This window comes from Miniopterus schreibersii (assembly GCF_964146895.1).
Source record: "Miniopterus schreibersii genome assembly, chromosome: 21".
Classification (NCBI taxonomy): Eukaryota; Metazoa; Chordata; class Mammalia; order Chiroptera; family Miniopteridae; genus Miniopterus; species Miniopterus schreibersii.
Genome location: NC_138123.1, coordinates 12,597,838 through 12,617,425, shown reverse-complemented (window position 1 = coordinate 12,617,425; position 19,588 = coordinate 12,597,838). Strand labels below are relative to the sequence as shown.

Sequence of the window (19,588 nt, the reverse complement as noted above, 5' to 3'; positions counted from 1 at the left end):
TGTTCCAAGAGGGCGCTGGTAGTGCCGATGATGGAAACTGGACAGTGGAAAGGTCATTTGAAATTGGTCTTGAAATGCATACAAACATTTTTATGTTTATAAAGAATTTCACGTCCTAATTTTGCTTAATTTTTGTATTTAAAATGTGTTTTCATTCTCTTGAGTACAGTTTTTTAGTTGGTAAAGAAAGTAACCTGAGCCTGGCTGGCTAGCATGCTCAGCAGTTGAGCATCAACCTGTGATCCAGGAGATCAAGGTTCAGTTCCTGGTCAGGGCACATGCCTGGGTTGCCTGCTCAATCCCCAATAGGGGGCCTGCAGGAGGCAGCTGATCACTGACTCTTTCATCATTGATGTTTCTATCTCTCTCCCTCTCCCTTCCTCTCTCTGAAATCAATTATTATTATTTTTTTATTTAAAAAAAAAAAAAAAAGCCTGAGATTTAGTATTTATCACAGATTACTTATGTCAGGGGTGGGGAACCTTTTTTCTGCCAAGGGCCATTTGGATATTTATAACATCATTCATGGGTCATACAAAATTATCAACTTAAAAATTAGCTATGAAAAAAGCTCCTAGATTACTGAATTTCGAGTCCCGCCAGCAGTGCCTTGACAGGGTAGACCAAATGATTTCACAGGCAGTATGTGGCCCATGGACCTTACGTTACCCACTCCTGATTTATATGCAAAGAATGGTGGTAGTTTATGGTGGTTACAACCCAGAGTATTTTGGAATCAAATTTCTTGAATAAAGAAAATTTTGGCTAAAAATTATGTATGATAATAGATAGCAACCCTTCCCAAAAGCTTACAAGTTTTTTCAAGGTAGTTATGTTAATGGTGCTTACCCTTGTTTTGCTCTGGGCTTATTTAAGAAGCTGTATACCTTCTCATCCTAAAAATGAACATTCATGCAGTTTTGCTTATAATTAAGCCCATCCATAGTTCCTACATTAAGAACCCCAGTTATAAGAAGAGTTCTAAAGAGCAAAAACAAAACACATTTATAAGCATTTCATGCCTGGTTATGGCAGAGCAAGGTTCTGTGTTTACTCAGTTACTGTTCTTGCCCCATGTCTATAGAACTATGCTTTGTCTCTCCCTGCCCCCCCCCCATAGTTGTCAAGTTATAGAGACCTAAATAAAAAGGGATATACATTATAACTTAAAACTAGTGGTATATATGAACAGACTTCTGAAAGATGTTTGCCTTGTACAGTCTGGCCCTAAAATGAAACAGAGTTAACTAGTAAGTACCAGGATGGAAACCGAGACCTTATTGAGAATGACTTCCCTGGGGACATACGAGTCCAAGCACATCTGCGTTATTTGCAATTTTCCCATAAAAGACTGACAGCCTCTATCACTAATGGTTAACATGGGATTGGGATTTTTTCTCTTTTTCCCTACTCCTTCATACTGTCCTGTTCCCTGCTCCTGTTGTGTATGTTCATGTGTGTTTTCTTTTGTGTTTTGTTTTTGTACTTGTAACTGGCATTTCAGTAAGATTAATCTGAAATTTTTTTAAATGAAAATCTTAGTAATAATAGTGTGCGAGGGCTGGGGTGGAGGTGTACTTTTACTAATAAAAGTGAAACTAGAATTTATATTGGTTGGTTTTGTTCATACTAAAAATAATTCCTTGCCCGGCCGGGCGTGGCTCAGCAGTTGAGCGTTGACCTAGGATCCAGGCGATCGGGGTTCGATTCCCGGTCAAGGCACATGCCCGGGTTGCGGGCTCGATCAATGACTCTTTCATCATTGATGTTTCTATCTCTCTCTCTCTCTCTTTCCCTCTCTCTGAAATCAATAAAGATATATTTAAAAATAATAATAATAATAATAATTCCTTTAATTGTTAGATCTAAAGCATCTCTTGATAGTTTGGGTAGAAAGTATCTTTAAACTATATAAGAACAATTTGTTCATGGTTAGTTTTCAGGAACTGTGCTTTGGTGTTGCATAATAACTCTAGTGTATACTTAATCTAAAGATTCTTGCAGGTGTTTCTTTGTCCTAGAATTGTCTGGGGAGGGGGGAAAGCAGTAAGGGAAAATGTGACTGTGGACAGAAATGGGAGCAGGACCTGTTTGTACTGCCCTGGATTCTTGTTACCTGCATCAGCACCTCTCCAGTCTCTGCATCAATGAAATTGGAATAATGTTGACCTAATTAATAGAAGAAATGTTGAGTAATTGATTATTTTAAGAAGCTTTTAAAAAAGTGATTGTATTTTTAGCTCTCAGCAGTGCCTTTTCAAAGTATTAAGACGTGGCCTTGGCTGCCCTTAACTCTGAACCTTTGCTCTCATTCATTGTGTTGGTTAAAGTTCAGTTTTAAATTCAGAATTCTTGATTTGCTTTTAATGAACCTTATTTTTGATGAAAACAAATTTGTTTTTGCTTAGGCAGTTGGCACATAGCCTTGGCTCTGTGAAAAAAGAAACTGGTCAGTTTATAAGGATCATGGGTAATGAAGTAAGTCAAACTGAGGGTCTCCTTTATCAAGGGATCTTTCTCTCTCTTCATACCCTCCCCTTAGCAAAAGGAAGTCAAATGGCAATGCATATTTTATTCATAATCATTAATTATTTAAGGTACATTTAAAAAAATCAAGACCCTTAGATGTTAATTTTGGTTTTTTTTATTTTAAAAAAGTTTTAGGAGTTTATTTCATCCAGCCCTAGCTGGTGCTCAGTGGTCAGCATGCCGGCCCGAAGTGGACTGAAGGGTCTGCAGTTCTGTTCCAGGACCTCAGTTGCAGGCTCAGGCCCTGGCCCCTACAAGGGCAAGTACTTGGAGGCAGCCGATTGATGTGTCACTCTCACATCCATTTCTCTCTCTCTCCCTCCCACTCTCTCTGAAAAGCAATGGAAAAAATATCCTCAGGTGAGGATTTAAAAAAAAAAGGATTTCTTTCAGCCGAACTGATGACAGACAGAGTGAAAGGTCACAGATGCTCCTCGATGTTAATTTTAAAAGCTAATTGTGTACAAATAAGCTAGACCTATGTGGAAGATTGGATCATATAACATGTAAATGAGCTTATACTTATTTTATAGTTTTTATTGATGTAAACAGATTGTTATGTAATTTGTTGCTGCTGTTTAGTATTTCTTTCATTTACCATATAGTCTGTAATAGGAAGCTTTTAAAACAAAATCCTAAAAGTTAATTCTTTCTTCCCTAAAATAATGTGGGATGTTTAGGGGTTAGCGATTTTTCATTCATGCTTTATAGCTTGTTTACTCTTAAATAATATAATTTTGTGGATATTACCAATTTGTAGAATTACTTTGGTGTCTTCACTATTGAATTTGACTCATTTAATAATTTAGTCATAGTGGAAAATGCATTTTAAGAAGCTCATGTTGCTCTTAATATAAGAAATTACTTGTAGATTCCACACTTTTTTCCTAATAGTGATTGCTCTTAACATTTTAAAAAATGTTGGGAACTGTTCCCCTACTTTTCTTTTAAAAGTATTTTAATTGATTTTTTTAGAGAGAGAGGAAGGGAGAGAGAGAAAAAACACACATCGGCTATGTGAGAGTGAAACATCAATCTGCTGTCTTCTGCACACCTACTCCTAGGGATGGAGCCCAGAACCTGGGCATGTGCCCTGACTGGGAATCGAACCAGCAACCTTTTGGTGCACTGGATGATGCCGAACCAACTGAGCCACACCAGCCAGGGCAGTTCTTAACATTGTTAATAGCTGAAACCAAGCTATTTAGATGTGAAGTACCCTACTAAACATAGGAGGTAGCTTTTTTATGTTGACAGTAAACAGTTATTTTAGTCATTTACAAAGAAAATATAGATTATTTGAAAATAAGGAATTAAGGGGAAAGTGAAGCTAAACTGTGTGTCCATATCTGCGTTTTTCTTAAAGATATATATGCTGTCTAGTTTTATGGAAGAGTAATTGCTCTGAATTATGTAATAGTTGAATAATTTAATATAGCATAAATACTTGGTAACTTTAGCACTTACCATCTGTTCAATTTGGGAAATGCATATATATCATAACTGTAAAAATCTTACATATGGAAAGGAGATGGCTGCTTTTTTTGTGACTTTATGTTAATATAAAAAGAATACAGTGTTTCGTAATACATGAAGCAGAAACTGACAATACAAAAAGGCAACAACCAAATTTAATATTACAGGTAGAGATCTTAATACTTTGTTCTAGTAATTGTTAGGACCAAGGAGACAGAAAACCAACAAGGGGACAATACAAGACTTGAACACTATCCAGTTGTCTATTGATGGGCACTTGGGTTGTTTCCATATCTTGGCTATTGGAAATAACACTGCAGTGAGCATAGGGGTGCCTATATCTTTTTGAATGAGTGTTTTGCGTTTCTTTGGATAAATACACAGAAGTGGAATTGCTGGGTCATAAGGTAGTTTTATTTTTAGTTTTTTGAGGAACCTCCATACTGTTTTCATATTGGCTGTATCAATTAGCAATCCCACCAACAATGCATGAGGGTTCCCTTTTCTCCACATCCTCACCAAAACTTGTTGTTCGTTGATATATTGATGGTAGCCATTCTGCCAGATACCTCATTATGGTTTTAATTTGCATTTCTCTAATGATTAGTGATGTGGAGCATCTTTTCATATGTCTATTTGACTTGACCACCTGTATGTCCTCTTTGGAGAAGTGTCTATTCAGGTGCTTAGCCCATTTTTAATTGGATTGTTTTTTTCAGTGTTGAGTTGTCTGAGTTCTCTATAAATTTTGAATACTAACCTCTTATGAGATGTAGCTCATTGGTGAATATCTTCTCTTATTTAGTAGGTTTTCTTTTCGTTTTGTTGATTATTTTCTTTGCTGTGCAAAAACTTTTTAGTTTGGTGTAGTACCATTTGTTTGTTTTTCTTTGTTTCCCTTGCCCAAGGAGATGTATCAGAAAAAATCTAACAGCAGTGTCAGAGATTTTGCTGTGTTTTCTTCTAGTTTTATCGTTTCAAGTTTTACATTTAAATCTTTAATCTACTTTCAGTTTTTTCTTGTATATGGTGTACAGTTTCTTTTTTTTTTGTATGTATCTGTTTGGTTTTCCCAGCACCATTTATTGAATAGACTGTCTTTATCCCGTTGTATATTTTTGCCTCCTTTGTTGTATATTAATTGATCGTATATGCATGTGTTTATTTCTGGGCTCTCTATTATGCCCCATTGATCTATGTGTCTGTTTTTATGCCAGTACTATGCTTTTTGATAACGATAGCCTTGTAGTATAGTTTGATATCAGGTAGTATGATACCTTCAGCTTTGTTTTTCTTTCTCAAGAGTGCTGTGGCTATTTGAGGTCTTTTGTGGTTCCATATAAATTTTAGGATTATTTGTTCTAGTTCTGTGAAAAATGCTATTGGTATTTTTATAAGGATTATGTTGAATCTATAGATTGCTTTGGGTATGGACATTGTAATGATATTAATTCTTCCTATTCATGAGCACAGTATATGCTTCCAGTTATTTGTATCTTTAATTTCTTCAGTGTCTTTTAATTTTTCAAGTACAGATGTTTTATCTCCTTGGTTAAATTTATTCCTAGGTATTTTTTGTGTGTGCTAATCCTCACATGATACTTTTTCCATTGCTTTTCAGAGAAAGTAGAAAGGAGGGAAGGAAGGGTAGAGAGAGAAAGAGAAACATTGACGTGAGAGAGACAAATCTATTGGTTGCCTCCTGAATGCGCCCTGACCAGGGGAGGGAAGCAAACTGGAAACCCAGGCACTTGCCCTTGACCAGGAATCGAACCCATAGCCCTTTAGTGCGTGGGCCAACATTCTAACCACTGAGCACACTGGATAGAGTTGCTAGGTATTTTTTACGCAGTTGTAAATGGGAATTTTTTCTTAATTTCTCTTTTTGATAGTTCCTCTTTGGTATATAAAAATGCAACCAATTTTGAATATTAATTTTGTATCCTGCTACTTTACTGAATTCATTTATCATTTCTAGTAGTTTTTTGGTGGAATCTTTAGGGTTCTCTGTAAGTAGTATCATGTCATCTTCAAATAATGACAGTTTTACTTCTTTCCAATTTGGATGCATTTTATATCTTTTTCTTTTCTGATTGCTGTGGCTAGACATTTTATTTGCAGTTTTCACATTTTGTCTGTTTAGTTACAATGGTTGAGAGCATAGTGAATCAGACCACTATGTGTTTTATATAATATGCTAAATAAATGTTAATATGACTTAAATAACATTTATCTTAAGTGTTAACTTACAGTGGAAATTGCCTGTTTCCGTTTAATTAAATTCCTAACTTTTAAAAAATGTTTTGTGATTTTTATTTTAATCTCGAAAGTGGCTTTTTATACTTAGCCTCAGAACTCTTTCTTTTTTCTGAGACTTGTAATACCAGCCTTGAATGTGTAAAGTTCTAGTTGAATTGTTGCATTTTGGTGTCTTTAGAAGAAATTTTGGAAATTTTTTTGTTAATCATGGCTTAACCTTTATAACAATAGTTTCAAAATCTTATCCAGTAGTTCTTTAAATGTTTTTTGTAAAAAATAAAAAAAGTATACTGCTGCTGCAAAGCTTTTATTATCAGAATAATTTATTCTGAGGTTACGCTGTTTATTTATTAGGATTGGGTAGTCACAAAATTAAAAGATAACATCTTAATGTGTTCTTATTTGAGATACTTATTTTAAACACTAAAACCTGGTGTTTTATAGTGACTAATACAGTCTGAGCTTTTAGGGTAATAAAGTTACCAGGTACTGTTTAATTTTGGCATGCATTATTTTGGGCTTTGTGATGCCAGTCGTATTTCTTTTAATTCTGTTTGAAATATCTGCTTTGCACCAGATATAAGGAAGTAATACAGGATTGGGAATTAGGGGGCCCAGATTTTTCCCTTTGGGATTCCCATCTCTGACTAAAGGGTTGGGACCAGACCTTATGGTATCTTCCAGTTTTGAAGTTTTTATTTTAAATTTATGCTACATCAGAAGTACTGTCAAATGGAACATACAGTCTTCAAGCTATATTGGGAAAGGTGGAGTTCAGGCTCCTTGTTTTAAAGATAAGGAAAGCCAGCCCAGATGAGTGGGTGGCCCAAGATCTCCCACCACTCAGTGGCAGACGAACAGGGACAGAGGCTTTTCTGCCTCTGCCATATTACACTCCCCTTTCCTCAAAACAATTTTACCAAGGTGAAGACAGCTAGGATCCATTTATTTGATTAAGGAAACATTTATTGAATATCATATACATAGGAGTCATTTTACTAGGCACGTTGTTAGCTGCCAAGATGTACAAATGAGGGGATGTGCGTGAAAATCCATATTGATCGTATGGAGGCTCAAAACTGGGCTGCAGAGTCCAAAGAACCTGGGTTCATAGTCTAGCCAACCACTTGGCTCTACAGCCTTAGGTGAGTTAGCCATCCCAAGCCTCAGTTTCCTTGTCTGTAAAATGAGGATAATACGCCCTGGCCAGGTAGCTCATTTGATTGGAGCGTTGTCCCAATACACCAAAAGGTTGCAGGTTTTAATTCCCAGCCAGGGCACATACCTAGGTTGAGGGTTCCATCCCCGATCGGCACACATATGGGTGGCAACCAATGGATTTTTCTCACATCCATGTTTCTCTCTCTTTCTCTCCCCCCTCCCTTCCTCTCTAAAAATCAATAAAACATATCCTGGAGTGAGGATTTTTAAAAAAGAGGATAACAGAAGTAGGCATTTTATACAATGTTGTGTAAGGATTAATGAGATAAAGATTATACTTAGAATTGTGCCTGGCACATAGAGGACTCTCTTAGAGATAATAATGAAGGTGTTACGAAAGAAAGGAATTAAGATTGAAAGAACACTTTGCTTTGCTGTCTTGTTAACTCACATGCCTGTGAGGTAGATGTTGATAACCCTAATTTTTCAGATGAGGAAACAGCTCTGAAGGCTTGGGACTTCCCCAGTGCCCGGTAGCTATTGGTCATAGTTAACGCTGTCTGTGCACCAAACAGTGTTTTATGCACTTTTATGTACTAGTTTATTAGCCATGCAGGTATACTATTATTTTTACTTTATAGATAAGGGAAGTTGGGCACAGAAAGTTGAATCACTTGCCTGGAGTGACCGAGCCAGTTAGGGCAGAGTTACAATTCAAGTGCAGGCAGCCTGGCTTCAGAGCCCACTCTCCCTAATCTCTTCCTTTATTTCATGTGGCCTTTAGGGAAGGTCAAAGCCATTTTGCAAACTAGAAAGTACTACATAACATGTGGTGCTACTTTGATCTGATGTGGTCCCTGTGCTCTGGAGATTACAGTCCACCAGGCTTGTGTCTTCTCCAGGTTTAAACCTATTCACTTCCTTACTGCACGTTGCCCCCACCATTTTGGCCATGTTTTTTATAATACCTGCTCCACTTTGTCAGTATCCTTTCTCTGATGTGTCCCCCAGAAATGAATACAGCCTGAGTAGTACAGAATCTAGTAGATTCGGTTAATGTAGCTTAAGGTTACAATAGCTTTTTAGCAACACAGTGTCTGGTTTAAGTTTATGGTCAACCAAAACTCTTAGGCCTTTTTTTTTTTTTTTTTTTTTTTTAAGCTATCTGTTCTGCCAAACTATCTTACCCTCATTTTATAGTTTACTCTGCAAGATAAGATTACAGCAGACTCATTATTCAGAAATGGTGCCACTCAATCACCTACTCAAGTGAACAAAAACTTTCGGAACTAGTGGTGTCACTTCCTTGCTCAAAACTCTTCAGTGGCTCCCTGTTGCCCACAAGATAAAGTCTAAGTTAGTTGTGAAGGAATGCTCACCTTCTAGGAAGGGCCTTGGACGAGGCCAGCTTCATCTGTCACACCCCTTGCCTCTCACTTTGGGTCCCCCTCACGTAGAGCTTACACACCGCACACATCTGTGCACACACCGTGCTGTTTCTTGTCTTCTGTAGTGACTTTCTTCCTGGAACATTCTCCCTCTTCTCCTTGGCCTGGCTAATTCCTGTTCTTCAAGACCCATTTTTCAGGAAGCTTTCCTGACCCCAACCTTCCCCGCTGATGCCCAGTCTGGTCATTTTGATTGTTGGTTGTACTGAAATGATTGGTTTTCCTTTCTGTTCCATTGGAATGTAAGTTCTTTAAGAACAGAGACCGTCTTCCCAGCATTGCACCTTCCATGTACCTTACCTGAAAATGTTCATAACTGAGCTCCTGATTGCCCCGTCGTATTCAGCCATTTATGGTAATTACGTGTTCCAGCTTTTCAGCCTTAGAGTCATCCTCTTTCTCTCATACCCCATACCAATCCTGGAAATCCTGCATATTCTGCCTTCAAAATAGAATGCGTTCTGGCCACTTCTTACCACCTGATCAGAACAGTCAACATGCCTCACCTGAGTTACTATAGGAGCCAGCCTCGGACTGTCTTCTGCCTTCCTCTCCCTTCAGCGTTCAGCTGCTTCCACATCAGGGGTCTGCAGACTTTGTGCAAAGGGCCAGATGGGAACAGTTTTAGTCTTTGTGGCCCATGCAGTTTCTGTCGTGACTGCTCAGCTCTGCATTTGTAGAATGACAACAGCCACAGATGATCAGTAAACGAGTGAGTGTCCAATGAAACTCTACTTACAGAACACACAGTGGGCTGCAGTTCACCAGCCAGTGGCATCTACAGCCTTGCGTGATTTGTGCCCCCACCCTTTACCTCCCTCGTCCCATCTTCCACTCTCCCCCCACTTTGCTGTCTCCTCTGAGCCACGCTGACCCTCCTTTCCCTCAGACATGCTGGGCACACTGAGCCTGGGACACTCACTTCCTCTCTTTCCAGTCTGCTCAGATGTCGGCTTCTCGGAGAGGTCTGCCTGACCACCCCATTAATAATTACACCCCCCCAGCATTGTATTCTCCATTCCTGTTTTTGTCCACACAATATTTATCATCTAGCAAACTATATATTATTCTTTGTTGACTTAACTCTTTTGTTTGCCTTTTTTCCTTCTACTGGAATATTATGTTCCCTGAAGGCAGTCACTTTGTCTGTTCTGTTCATTATTGTATCCCCAAGATCTAGAACAGTGCTTGACATAGAGCAGGTGCTCAGAAAATATTTGTTAAAGGAATAAATAGTAGATATTTTTAAGTTTTTCTTTTAAGCTTGGTTTTTTTTAAAATGAGTTCTCCCTTCCCTCTTACCATCACCAAATCCTGTTTTACATTTGTTAAAATTGTGCCTTAGCTGTCCTGTCCTTTCCTGTTCCCCTCCCTTCATTCTGGCTCTCATGTCATATGTATGTCAGTAACCTCTTATTCCAGGTCATCCAGTCCATCCCCTACAAGTAGCCTGAGTGATGTTTGTAAAATTGAAGGATGATGTTACTACTGTTACTAAAAATTTGGCCCTTTGCTTATCTGGATTCTTTGGAATGCTTGTTTAAATTCGGAGATCCCAGGCCTCATCCCATCAGTACTAATTATGATTTCAGGTGGACGGGTTGGGGAACGATTGTATTTTAAGTAGACTAGGGGATTCTTACTGAACACATTTGACTACACTGGCTTCTAAAACAAAGCTCCTCAGCAAGTCAGCAAGAGCCTCTCTGCCCCACCCGCATGTCTTTCCTGCCCTTCCTGTCCTATCTCCTGTGCAACAGTGTTTACTATTTGCATTTCTCTCAGGTGCCATATTTGTTCCTGCTTTTGCCAAATACTCTCTTCCCTCTACTTGGAATCTCCCCCTATTCTGGAAAACTTCTGTTTTTATCTTTCAAAATTCTGCTCATTTGTCCCTTTCTCTGTAGTCTTCTCTGACCTCCCCATCACCATGAGAACATTAACCATCTTTGCTGTCTGGGTATCTTGTATGACTGTTGTGTTCATTACACTGTCCTGGATGCTGTGCATGACTGGCTTCCCTATTGTGACCCCACCCGAGCCAGTTCAGTTAAATTTAGATACTAGGTAGGTTCTTTTTGAGAGATACTGCTCACATTTCAGATAAGTGAGTGCTATAAATCTGCTTCCCCAGAACCTAACTTTCAAGTGGCATGTTACTGTGACAGCAAAGCTCAGACTGAGTTCCGCCACACATGCAATGGTTGATTAGCAAGCAAGGACAAAGAGGCTTACAAACTGGATGAAGTGCCTACTCTCCATCCTTTCAGCAATGCTGAACTGACAAGCACCTTTTATAAAAGAAAGGTTTATTCTAGGCAGAAGTGCTAATCTGGTTTTAGGATTCAGTTTAACCTGGTTAGAATTAGACAACAGAATTTCTTAATAGGGAAACTAATCATAGAACCAGCAGGAATTAGTCCCAAAGAGTGCAGGCCACAAGTCACTCAATTTGTATGTGCTTGTGTAAAGTAGTGGTCCCAATGTGAAATATCACTCTGCAGATCACGTATCTTGAACACCTCTCTTTTCTGATACTATAGTCATTTCTAGTATCTATTATGCTAATTACCACACTGGATTTGAGGAGAGATAATGACACTGGACTTATCTCACTGGAGTGAGGTTTTTTTATTAGAAGCTTGACATTAACCAGTGATTATATAAAGAGGTGGGCAAAGGTAGGTTTACAGTTGTTCAAATGGAAAAAGACATGCAGGTTATGACTATCACAATAGCTTTATTGACTCAGAAGACTGTCACAACCTACTTTTGCACACCCATATATCCAGTAGTGGTTTTGCACATGTTAACTCACTGCTGTAGGATGAATATCAGAAATCTAATCTATGCTGTCCACAGTCCATTAAAACAAGTATGGATTGCACTCTTCTATGCTGACATAATTTACATAATAGTTTGGATCACACCTCTGTTCCAGACTCTGGAGTTGAGACAGGTGTGGTGCTCTGTAGCCTCCAGAAGTGCTGAAGTAAATGTAGGCTTAAGCAGCTGGGTTTTTTCTTCTGTTTTTATGTTTATTTTAATACTAAATTAAATGGCAAACTCTGCCAGGGAGTTATATTAATAACATAACAAGTTTGCCATAGCTGCCTGAGCCTGTGACTTACCAGTGCCATCTCCTTGCACGGCCGGAGAAACCGTGTGTCTCCCTGGGTGGGGATCATGCTGAGGCCTGCTTGGGATCCCCCTCCGCCCTGTGGGGAGAGGCTGCTCTCTTCTTCAGTCTGCGGTTCAGCTGTTGTGAGTGGCATAGACTCACAGCCCTGCTTAGGAACCCGAGGAACTCTACTGTGTGGGGCTGGCGGGAGTGTAGCCAAGGTTAGCAAAGTATAGGCCTCTGTTCCAACAGCAGAGCTAGACAGCTCAAGTGTAAACTGCTTCACCAGACGGATTGCTCGTTTGTAAGGTAACTTCATCGGTTCCATGCTAAAGCGAATGGAGAGTAGTGGGCACCATTGCAAGTTTCTAGGCTGCACGGCCCGTTGGGAGCGCTGTCTTAAGCAAGTCAGTTTTTAAATGTAAATTGAAATGTTTTCTCTTGGGCTAGAATTGGAGCCCAATAAGGAAAGTAGTGTGTCTGGGGTTAGATTAAACAGTCCTTCATTCTTGGGCTATTTGGAGTAATTTGGAGCAAGGCAGTTTATTATCTTTCCTTTTCCCTGCATTTTTCACATTCCTGTGAATAGAGTTAAAAGACTCGGACTTTTGGAAACTTCAACTTATGTTAATAATTAATAAGGTTACACTCTGCCCTCCTACGCAAATAACTGCCTGCACTAAGATATTCTATAGGAGAGAAAGTAAAAATGTTGAAGTCGTTGTGTCATGTGTCAGAAAGTTAACAGCCAAAGAGCTCTTAAAAGTCAGAAGAGAAGGAATGAATAACCCATAGGAAACTTGAATGAAGGGTGTGAGTAAGCAGCTGACAGAAGATGATTAAATGGCCAATAAAAATATGAAAAATATTTACTTTTACAAATTGAGGTATAATTTAAACAATAATATAAAATTTTGCTCATCAAATTGAGCAGTTTTTAAAAGAATACAATTTAATATGCAGGGTTGGCGAATGAGTGGGAGGATGTGTGTACTGCTACAATGCTGGTGTGTATATAAGCTGATATAACCATTCTGGAGAAAATTTTGGCAATAAAAATTTTTAAGCCTTATAATTTCACTCCTAGGAATTTAATTTTAGGAAGGCATCAAGGATATGTACAGTGGTAGAGCTTCAAAACTGTTGATTACAATATTTATAATAGCAAAAAGTTTTTAAAACATTTTAAGGAAAAAACCTAAATGCCTTGATAAGTTCTGTTTTATGTGTTTACCATTTACAATTAGTCAAAAATCATTTACAATGAGTCAACTTTTGACCAGGAAAGCAACAAAGCTTAGAGAGCTCTTACTCTAACTGACTATTCTGTATGAATCTGTCCTTTGTTCTCTTTTCTCCCAACACTCTCTTCCTTGGCAATCTCCGGCAGCCATATGGCTTCAGTTATCCCATATGAAGATGGCTCCTAAATCTGCATCTCCAGCCATTACCTCTTTTTGGAGTTCCAGACTCACATTTTCAACTGCCTTTTGAACATCTCTACCTGGATGGCCTAACAGCTTGACAAACTCAGTATGTCTAAAAAAATGAACTCCTCTCTCCCAAACCCGTGTTCCCTACTTCCATTAATGGTCTGTTGATCTCAACCAGACACAAACCCTCTTAAACCATCTTTTATTTAAGCCTGTCCCTTGCTCTGCCTGTGAAAGCACTTACCAAGTCCTTTCCCTTCTCTCATGTTCATTACCCCTCCCCATTCCACTTTGCCTGCTCCCTCTTTCCCCACCCTGTCCAAGGCTCCTCCTCTGTATCAGAATATCATCTTTGTCTACTGCATTTATGTTCTGACTGGTCTCAGTGTCATTTTTTTTTTCCTGCCCCCTTTCCCAAATTCATTGCATTCTACTTGTCATATTTCTGAAGCAGCTCTGATCATGTTGCTCCCTTGCCCAAAAATGATAGCTTCCCTCTGCCTATAGAATAAAAGTGGTCCTCCTTAGTAGGCACTCAGGTTTCTTCAAAACTTGGCCCCTCTTAGCTTTTCAGTTTTCTTCCCTTTTTTCAAGAACTCTGTGCTTTAGCAAATCTGAATATTCTTTATCACCAGATATGTTCTGTATTTTGCATTTAAAACTTCCTTTATATGATTCACTCTGTTAGAAATGCCATTTTCCAACTTTTATGTCTTTTAAGCTTAGCTCAGATACTGCTCCTTCCATAAAGTTTGCCATGAGCTGTCATAACGCTCTTGGAGTGCCTCCCCTTAGGGTCCTATCTTTCTACTTGGGATTAATTGAGTAGGTTTTAATCCTGATCATCTGATTGGCCCATTAGCCCTGTGTGGACTAGAGGCTGTACCTAGAGGAACCGCCCTTGTTCTTATCATTGTATCTTGTTTTCTGTGCTAGTTTAATTTTTGCCATGATACAGATTTGAAAATTTTATTTCTCAACATATAAAGTCTGAGTTTGTTTATGGTGAGATGTTATTTTTACGTTAAATTTAGCAAAAATTCAAGAGATTTAAGTGCACATAAATTGCCCTTCCCCATTACCCCCATTCAGTATGCTAATTAATGCAATGAACATTTATAACTTTTTATAAAGTTATTAATTTTATCTTTAGGAAATGAGATTTACATAGATTAAGTAGGTATAATTGAAATCTGAAGTTTTAAAAATTACCTTATAGTAAATACCAACTTGCTCTCAGTGCAGTTCTTTTGATGACCTGTTTTTCCCCTTTCTGAGCTAGACTTATATAAACCCCACAGTACCCATAGTGGTGGGTGGGTGCGCTTTGGAAGTGAATGGGGAAGAGACTTAACAGGTGTGACTGGAGCATAGGAAACAACCTTATGCACATCTGTACGTGGGAGAATTGAGCATTTTGTGTGAAGTGTGCATCATTGTAGCGGGGGGGGGGGGGGGGGTGGGTGGTCACTTAGGAGCTGTGTTACCAGTTTCATCTGAACTCTTTGGTCAGACTAAACACAAGCCTTACTGAGCCAGGAATGAGTGAGAATACAGGAGATGATTTCCACTCTGGATGACCTCAATTCATGCCTCACCTCTGCCACTTAGAGTCTCTGTGACTTTGATAAGATTTTTGGTCTGTCGTTCAGCTTTCTGATATCTAAAATAGCGATGTTAATTGTATCTACCTCATAAAAATGTGAAGAATTGCTTACTAAAGGTTAGTCGTCAGCATTACAAAGGGCAGAGTGTCTGAACCCAAGGCAATATATTTTCATAGGAGAATTTTCAGATAATAAACTTCTTCCCCTCATTCAGGGCAAAAATAGTACTTTGATAGCTCATAAAATTTTAGTTCTCTTAGCTTTGAATCAATGTTTTAAAATAATTCAGTTCAAAAGGGGAAAATTTTTTTTTTTTAAAAGTTTCCTGGTTCAAATTCATATTGAATACAAGCCTTCCAGTGCCAGAAATAAATGTCTTCAGATTCCAAAGAAGTATCTCAAACCTCTTCCTTCCTTTTATTCTCAGAGTGAAAAACAAATTTATGGTGTTTTTTTATCTTAAGAACGTCCGCAATCATGTATATTTTCATATCAAAAAGGAAAAAAATAGTATTTAATTGTTTTGCTTATGTTTAAATAGGCTTTTCCCAGTGGGAAATTGAAATATTTAAGTTGGTGTCTCAAAGAAATGGCAGATAAAGAACATACGTCTCAGAATTCTGTAGTGGGTAACTGCATTGTTTCTTCTTCGGATAAATGTCTCCACCCCAAGCCTTAAGTGTGTAGTCGTGGCTAGTCCTGTTCTCAGAAAGGACACGGGACAACTAGGGAGTCACTTCAGTCCCTAGCAGATCTCTCGAGATGGAGATACTTTCATTTGGCTTCATACATTTCTTTATCCTTAGAATTAGTCCGTCTAGTGTCAATCTCTTGGAATAATTTTATCCTTTATAGATGCCCGCTTAGGCTGAAATACCACAGGCTGGGTAACCTCCTAAACAACAGAACTGCATGCTTATTGCTCACAGTCGTGGAAGCTGGGGAGTCCAAGTTCAAGGCAACCATGCTGGTCTCCTGGTGGGGGTGCCTTCCTGTTCATAGCCAGTCACTTCTTGTTCTGTCCTCACTTGGAGGACGGGACAGGGATCCCTCCAGAGCCTCTTTGAATAAGACACTAATCCCATTCGTGAGTGCTCTACCCTCATAGCCTGATACCTCCCAAAGGCCTTACTTTAAATCTTTGGGCCTTGGGATTTCAACCTATGAATCTGGGGTGAGGGTGGGGGGAGGGACACAAACAGACATAGCAGTGCACTTTGTCTTATAATAATCTTATAAATCCTAGAACTAAGGAAGCTGCCTTCTGAAAAGCTCTCATTATGGCTCTCCCCACCCAAGGACCATAGGGGCTCATGTCCTATTTCCTCTGCTTAATTTTCAAGATTTCAGCCTATTTCTACCAAATTCCCTTCCCCTATAAAAGTACCTCACTGCCCCTTAACTGTTTCCTGTATTTGTTATGCTCGTACTGTCGCTTTTCTTCCTTTCAGTTTTTCAAATCAGGTCTGTCCTTTAAAAGTAAGCTTAAGACTTGAGTGTAGCTCGAAGCCTTGTCGCATTATTTTATCCAACACAAGTAGTTCCTTTTTCCAGAATTCTTTTTTCTATTTATTATTTCCTTATCATTTGTTTTGTGTGTGCCTGGTTTTTTCTTCCTTTTCAGTTAAATCCTTTCAGACAGATACCATGCTTACCTTTTTCTGTAGTGTGATTTGGTAGGTATTCCATAAATATTTTTAATGTTGCTAATGACTTTTCAACTATAATAAGGTGCTTAAGTGGGTGGAATCACGTGTACAATGAGTTATTAGTTGCTTTACCAAGAGGTTAAGAGAAAAGAAACTGAATTTACTAAAAATATTGTGAATAAGACTATGTTAGCTTCTGCATATTCAAAATAAATTAAGCAGAAGCAGCAATATCAGTCTTTTTTACAAAGATATGTATACAATACACCATCCAACAAAATTACCAATTAAAAAATAGAGCATATTATTTCAAAACTGGAAAAGCTGTGCTACATTTAAGGAACTTTAAATTTTGATAATCCAACCATAGCTAAGGATAACTTTCTTAAAATATGAATTCTGGTTTTAAACATAGTAGCTGCCAGATTTCATGAGACTTATAGAAGTACAGGCAGGAATTACTAAATGCATTTTTACCCTATCATATTAGGCCACACGGTTATTTGAATGAGTTCAGGACCCTTCCAGATTTTTTGCAAGTTTCCTACAAAATTTTCCTTTCCCCAGAACCTCTAGGAGTTTGGCTCTTTTGGGTCTCCAGTTTTTCTTGACAGTCTGGTTTTTCCCGGTGTGCTTGGGCTCTCCTGTCTCCTCTTAGTCTCCAAGTTCCAGGGCCTGGGGGCTGGTCTGTTCCTTCCTCCTGCCAGAGCAGGACTGCCTGTGCTTCTCAGTCTTATTTGCAGTCGCCAGCACTGAGCTGAGTTACTGATAGGCTTTCTAGTTTGCTGGTTCACATGGAGGTCTTCCATTTTATCCTTTGTACAGCTATAATAACGTGCTGCTCCCTTTCCTGGAGCAGTATTGACAAGTTGAGATGGCAGATTAAATGCAGGCCCTGTTGAGCACTCACCCCCCTTCTTCCTTCCTTTTTCCTCATTTGGCAGAGTCCCTATCACCAGAACAGAGCTAAAGAGACCTAGGGAACACCAGATAAGGCTAAAGTGGTAATGGCCACCTCAAATAATACATTTAGATGGAGGTAATTGAGCTATAACAGGGATTATAAAATTTAATTAACACAATTGTTTAAAACTTCTCTTTTATTTTTATTTTTTTTCAGAAAGTCTCACTTGGCATTCAGATAAAGGAAACAGATAAATGCAGCCCCTAGTTGAAGGTCATTTCACTGCGTTGCCCACCAGTCTCCCACCAGAGCCACCCCCAGTACCTCCATGTAGCCCTAGGGCTCTAAGAAAAGCCGTTGAGAAGTGACCGATACAAACAGATCCCATATTGAGGCGTAATCCTGGTCTTCGGTTTTGTGTGATTCCCAGTGTCTGGCCCATTGTGCCCATTGCTGAGACGCTTCTTTCCTACCCAGGAGTCTTACGAAAGCTGCCCTTCACTGGTGTTTCCATTTAGTAAGCGGTTAATGCCACTCATTCAGCTACATAGGCTGAAGACCTTGGAGAGACTTACTCATCAACTGAATACAAATTTTAGAAATTAGCACTTAATTATTAACTTAATTACTGTTTGGTAGCTTTGTACTGATTCTTTGGCATTAATACTGATCCATCGATGTTAATACATGAAGAAACAGGAGAAATAAGGATTTCAAGGATGACTCGTAACCTCGAGTGTCTTGCTTTTTGTCTTCATAATTCTGAGGGTTTTACATCACCCAGTTGGTGATTATGTGCACATGCCTAGAACATGTAAGTTCTTTAGTGCTTTTTATTTTGGGCCTCTCTTCCATATTCATATTTGACACTTAGCAGTCTTGTGAACTATGTTGTCTTATAACCTGAGCGAGAAAATGACTTACTTTCTGATTTAAAGAGAGGTTAGTCACTTGCTAACTTGTCATTTAGCCTTTTTTTTAAATCACTGATAGCCCTGGCCAGTTTGGCTCAGTGGTTAGAGTGTTGGCCCACGGACTGAAGGGTCTCAGGCTTGATTCCTGTCAAGGGCATGTACCTTGGTTGCAGGCTCGATTCCCCAGCTTCTGGTCGGGGCACACGTGGGGGAGGCAACCAGTCCATGTATTTCTCTCACATCGATCGATCTCTCTGTCTCTCTCTCCCCCTCCCTCCCCCTTCCATTCTCTCTGAAAAGCAATGGAAAAAATATCCTTAGGTGAGGATTAAAATAAATAAGTAAATAAAAAAAATAAAAATCACTTACATGAAATGAGTTAATGTTTGGAGTTGACCTAAATTATGCCTGTCCGGATTGGCACCATTCAGAGACAGTGCCAGATGGGCGTTTGTGAGACCAACGGTAAGGTAGGTCTGCGGTGAGCTCAGGGAGGAAAGACCTCCCATAGAGGAGGGCAGAACTCACTGAATCGTGACTGTCAATATGAATAAAAATCATGAAAGTGGGTCCTGCCATCCTTCTGGTCTTTGGGGTTTTAAGCAGGGGTACCTGGCTTGTGACAGTGTAATGTCCATAGCAGTGTTGCTCTCGGACCCCTCGGGTTCAGCTCTTCCCGTTGCTGTGAAGCACGAGTCCCTAGGCCTTCGTTGTTCATCAGCTTACCTTATATTCTTTAAAATAGTGTCAACAGAGTGTCCTTGCCTCTTCTTATCTACAATGTGACTTTTATTAGAAAAATTTAAGTATAAGTCAGAGTAGTAAAAAAACCCCAGAGATCTCTTTTTATTATAAGCTGTTTTTTAATTCATATGTGGACTTTTAAAATCATCATTATCATTACTGCAGGCCATGGTTGCTTGTTACCCAGGCAATGGAACGGGATATGTACGTCATGTTGATAATCCAAATGGAGATGGAAGATGTGTGACATGTATATATTATCTTAATAAAGACTGGGATGCCAAGGTATGCAACTTAATTGAACATTTATCTTTTTCTCAAAGGTATTTTTTTTTTTTTTTTC

The 19,588-nt window shown here is 38.9% G+C and overlaps 1 protein-coding gene across 3 annotated transcripts in view; it reads left to right on the top strand.

Moving 5' to 3' along the window:
- The window catches only part of EGLN1 (egl-9 family hypoxia inducible factor 1), a 42,660-nt gene that overhangs the window by 13,422 nt on the left and 9,650 nt on the right, over positions 1-19,588 (top strand). For 2 of the 3 annotated variants that reach the window (XM_081124115.1, XM_081124117.1), the window contains exon 2: positions 19,411-19,530. The exons of the other annotated variant lie outside the window; for it this stretch is intronic. In XM_081124115.1, the coding sequence (XP_080980241.1) occupies positions 19,411-19,530 (120 nt within the window). The remainder of the gene's footprint in view (positions 1-19,410; positions 19,531-19,588) is intronic. 3 annotated transcript variants of the gene reach the window in all.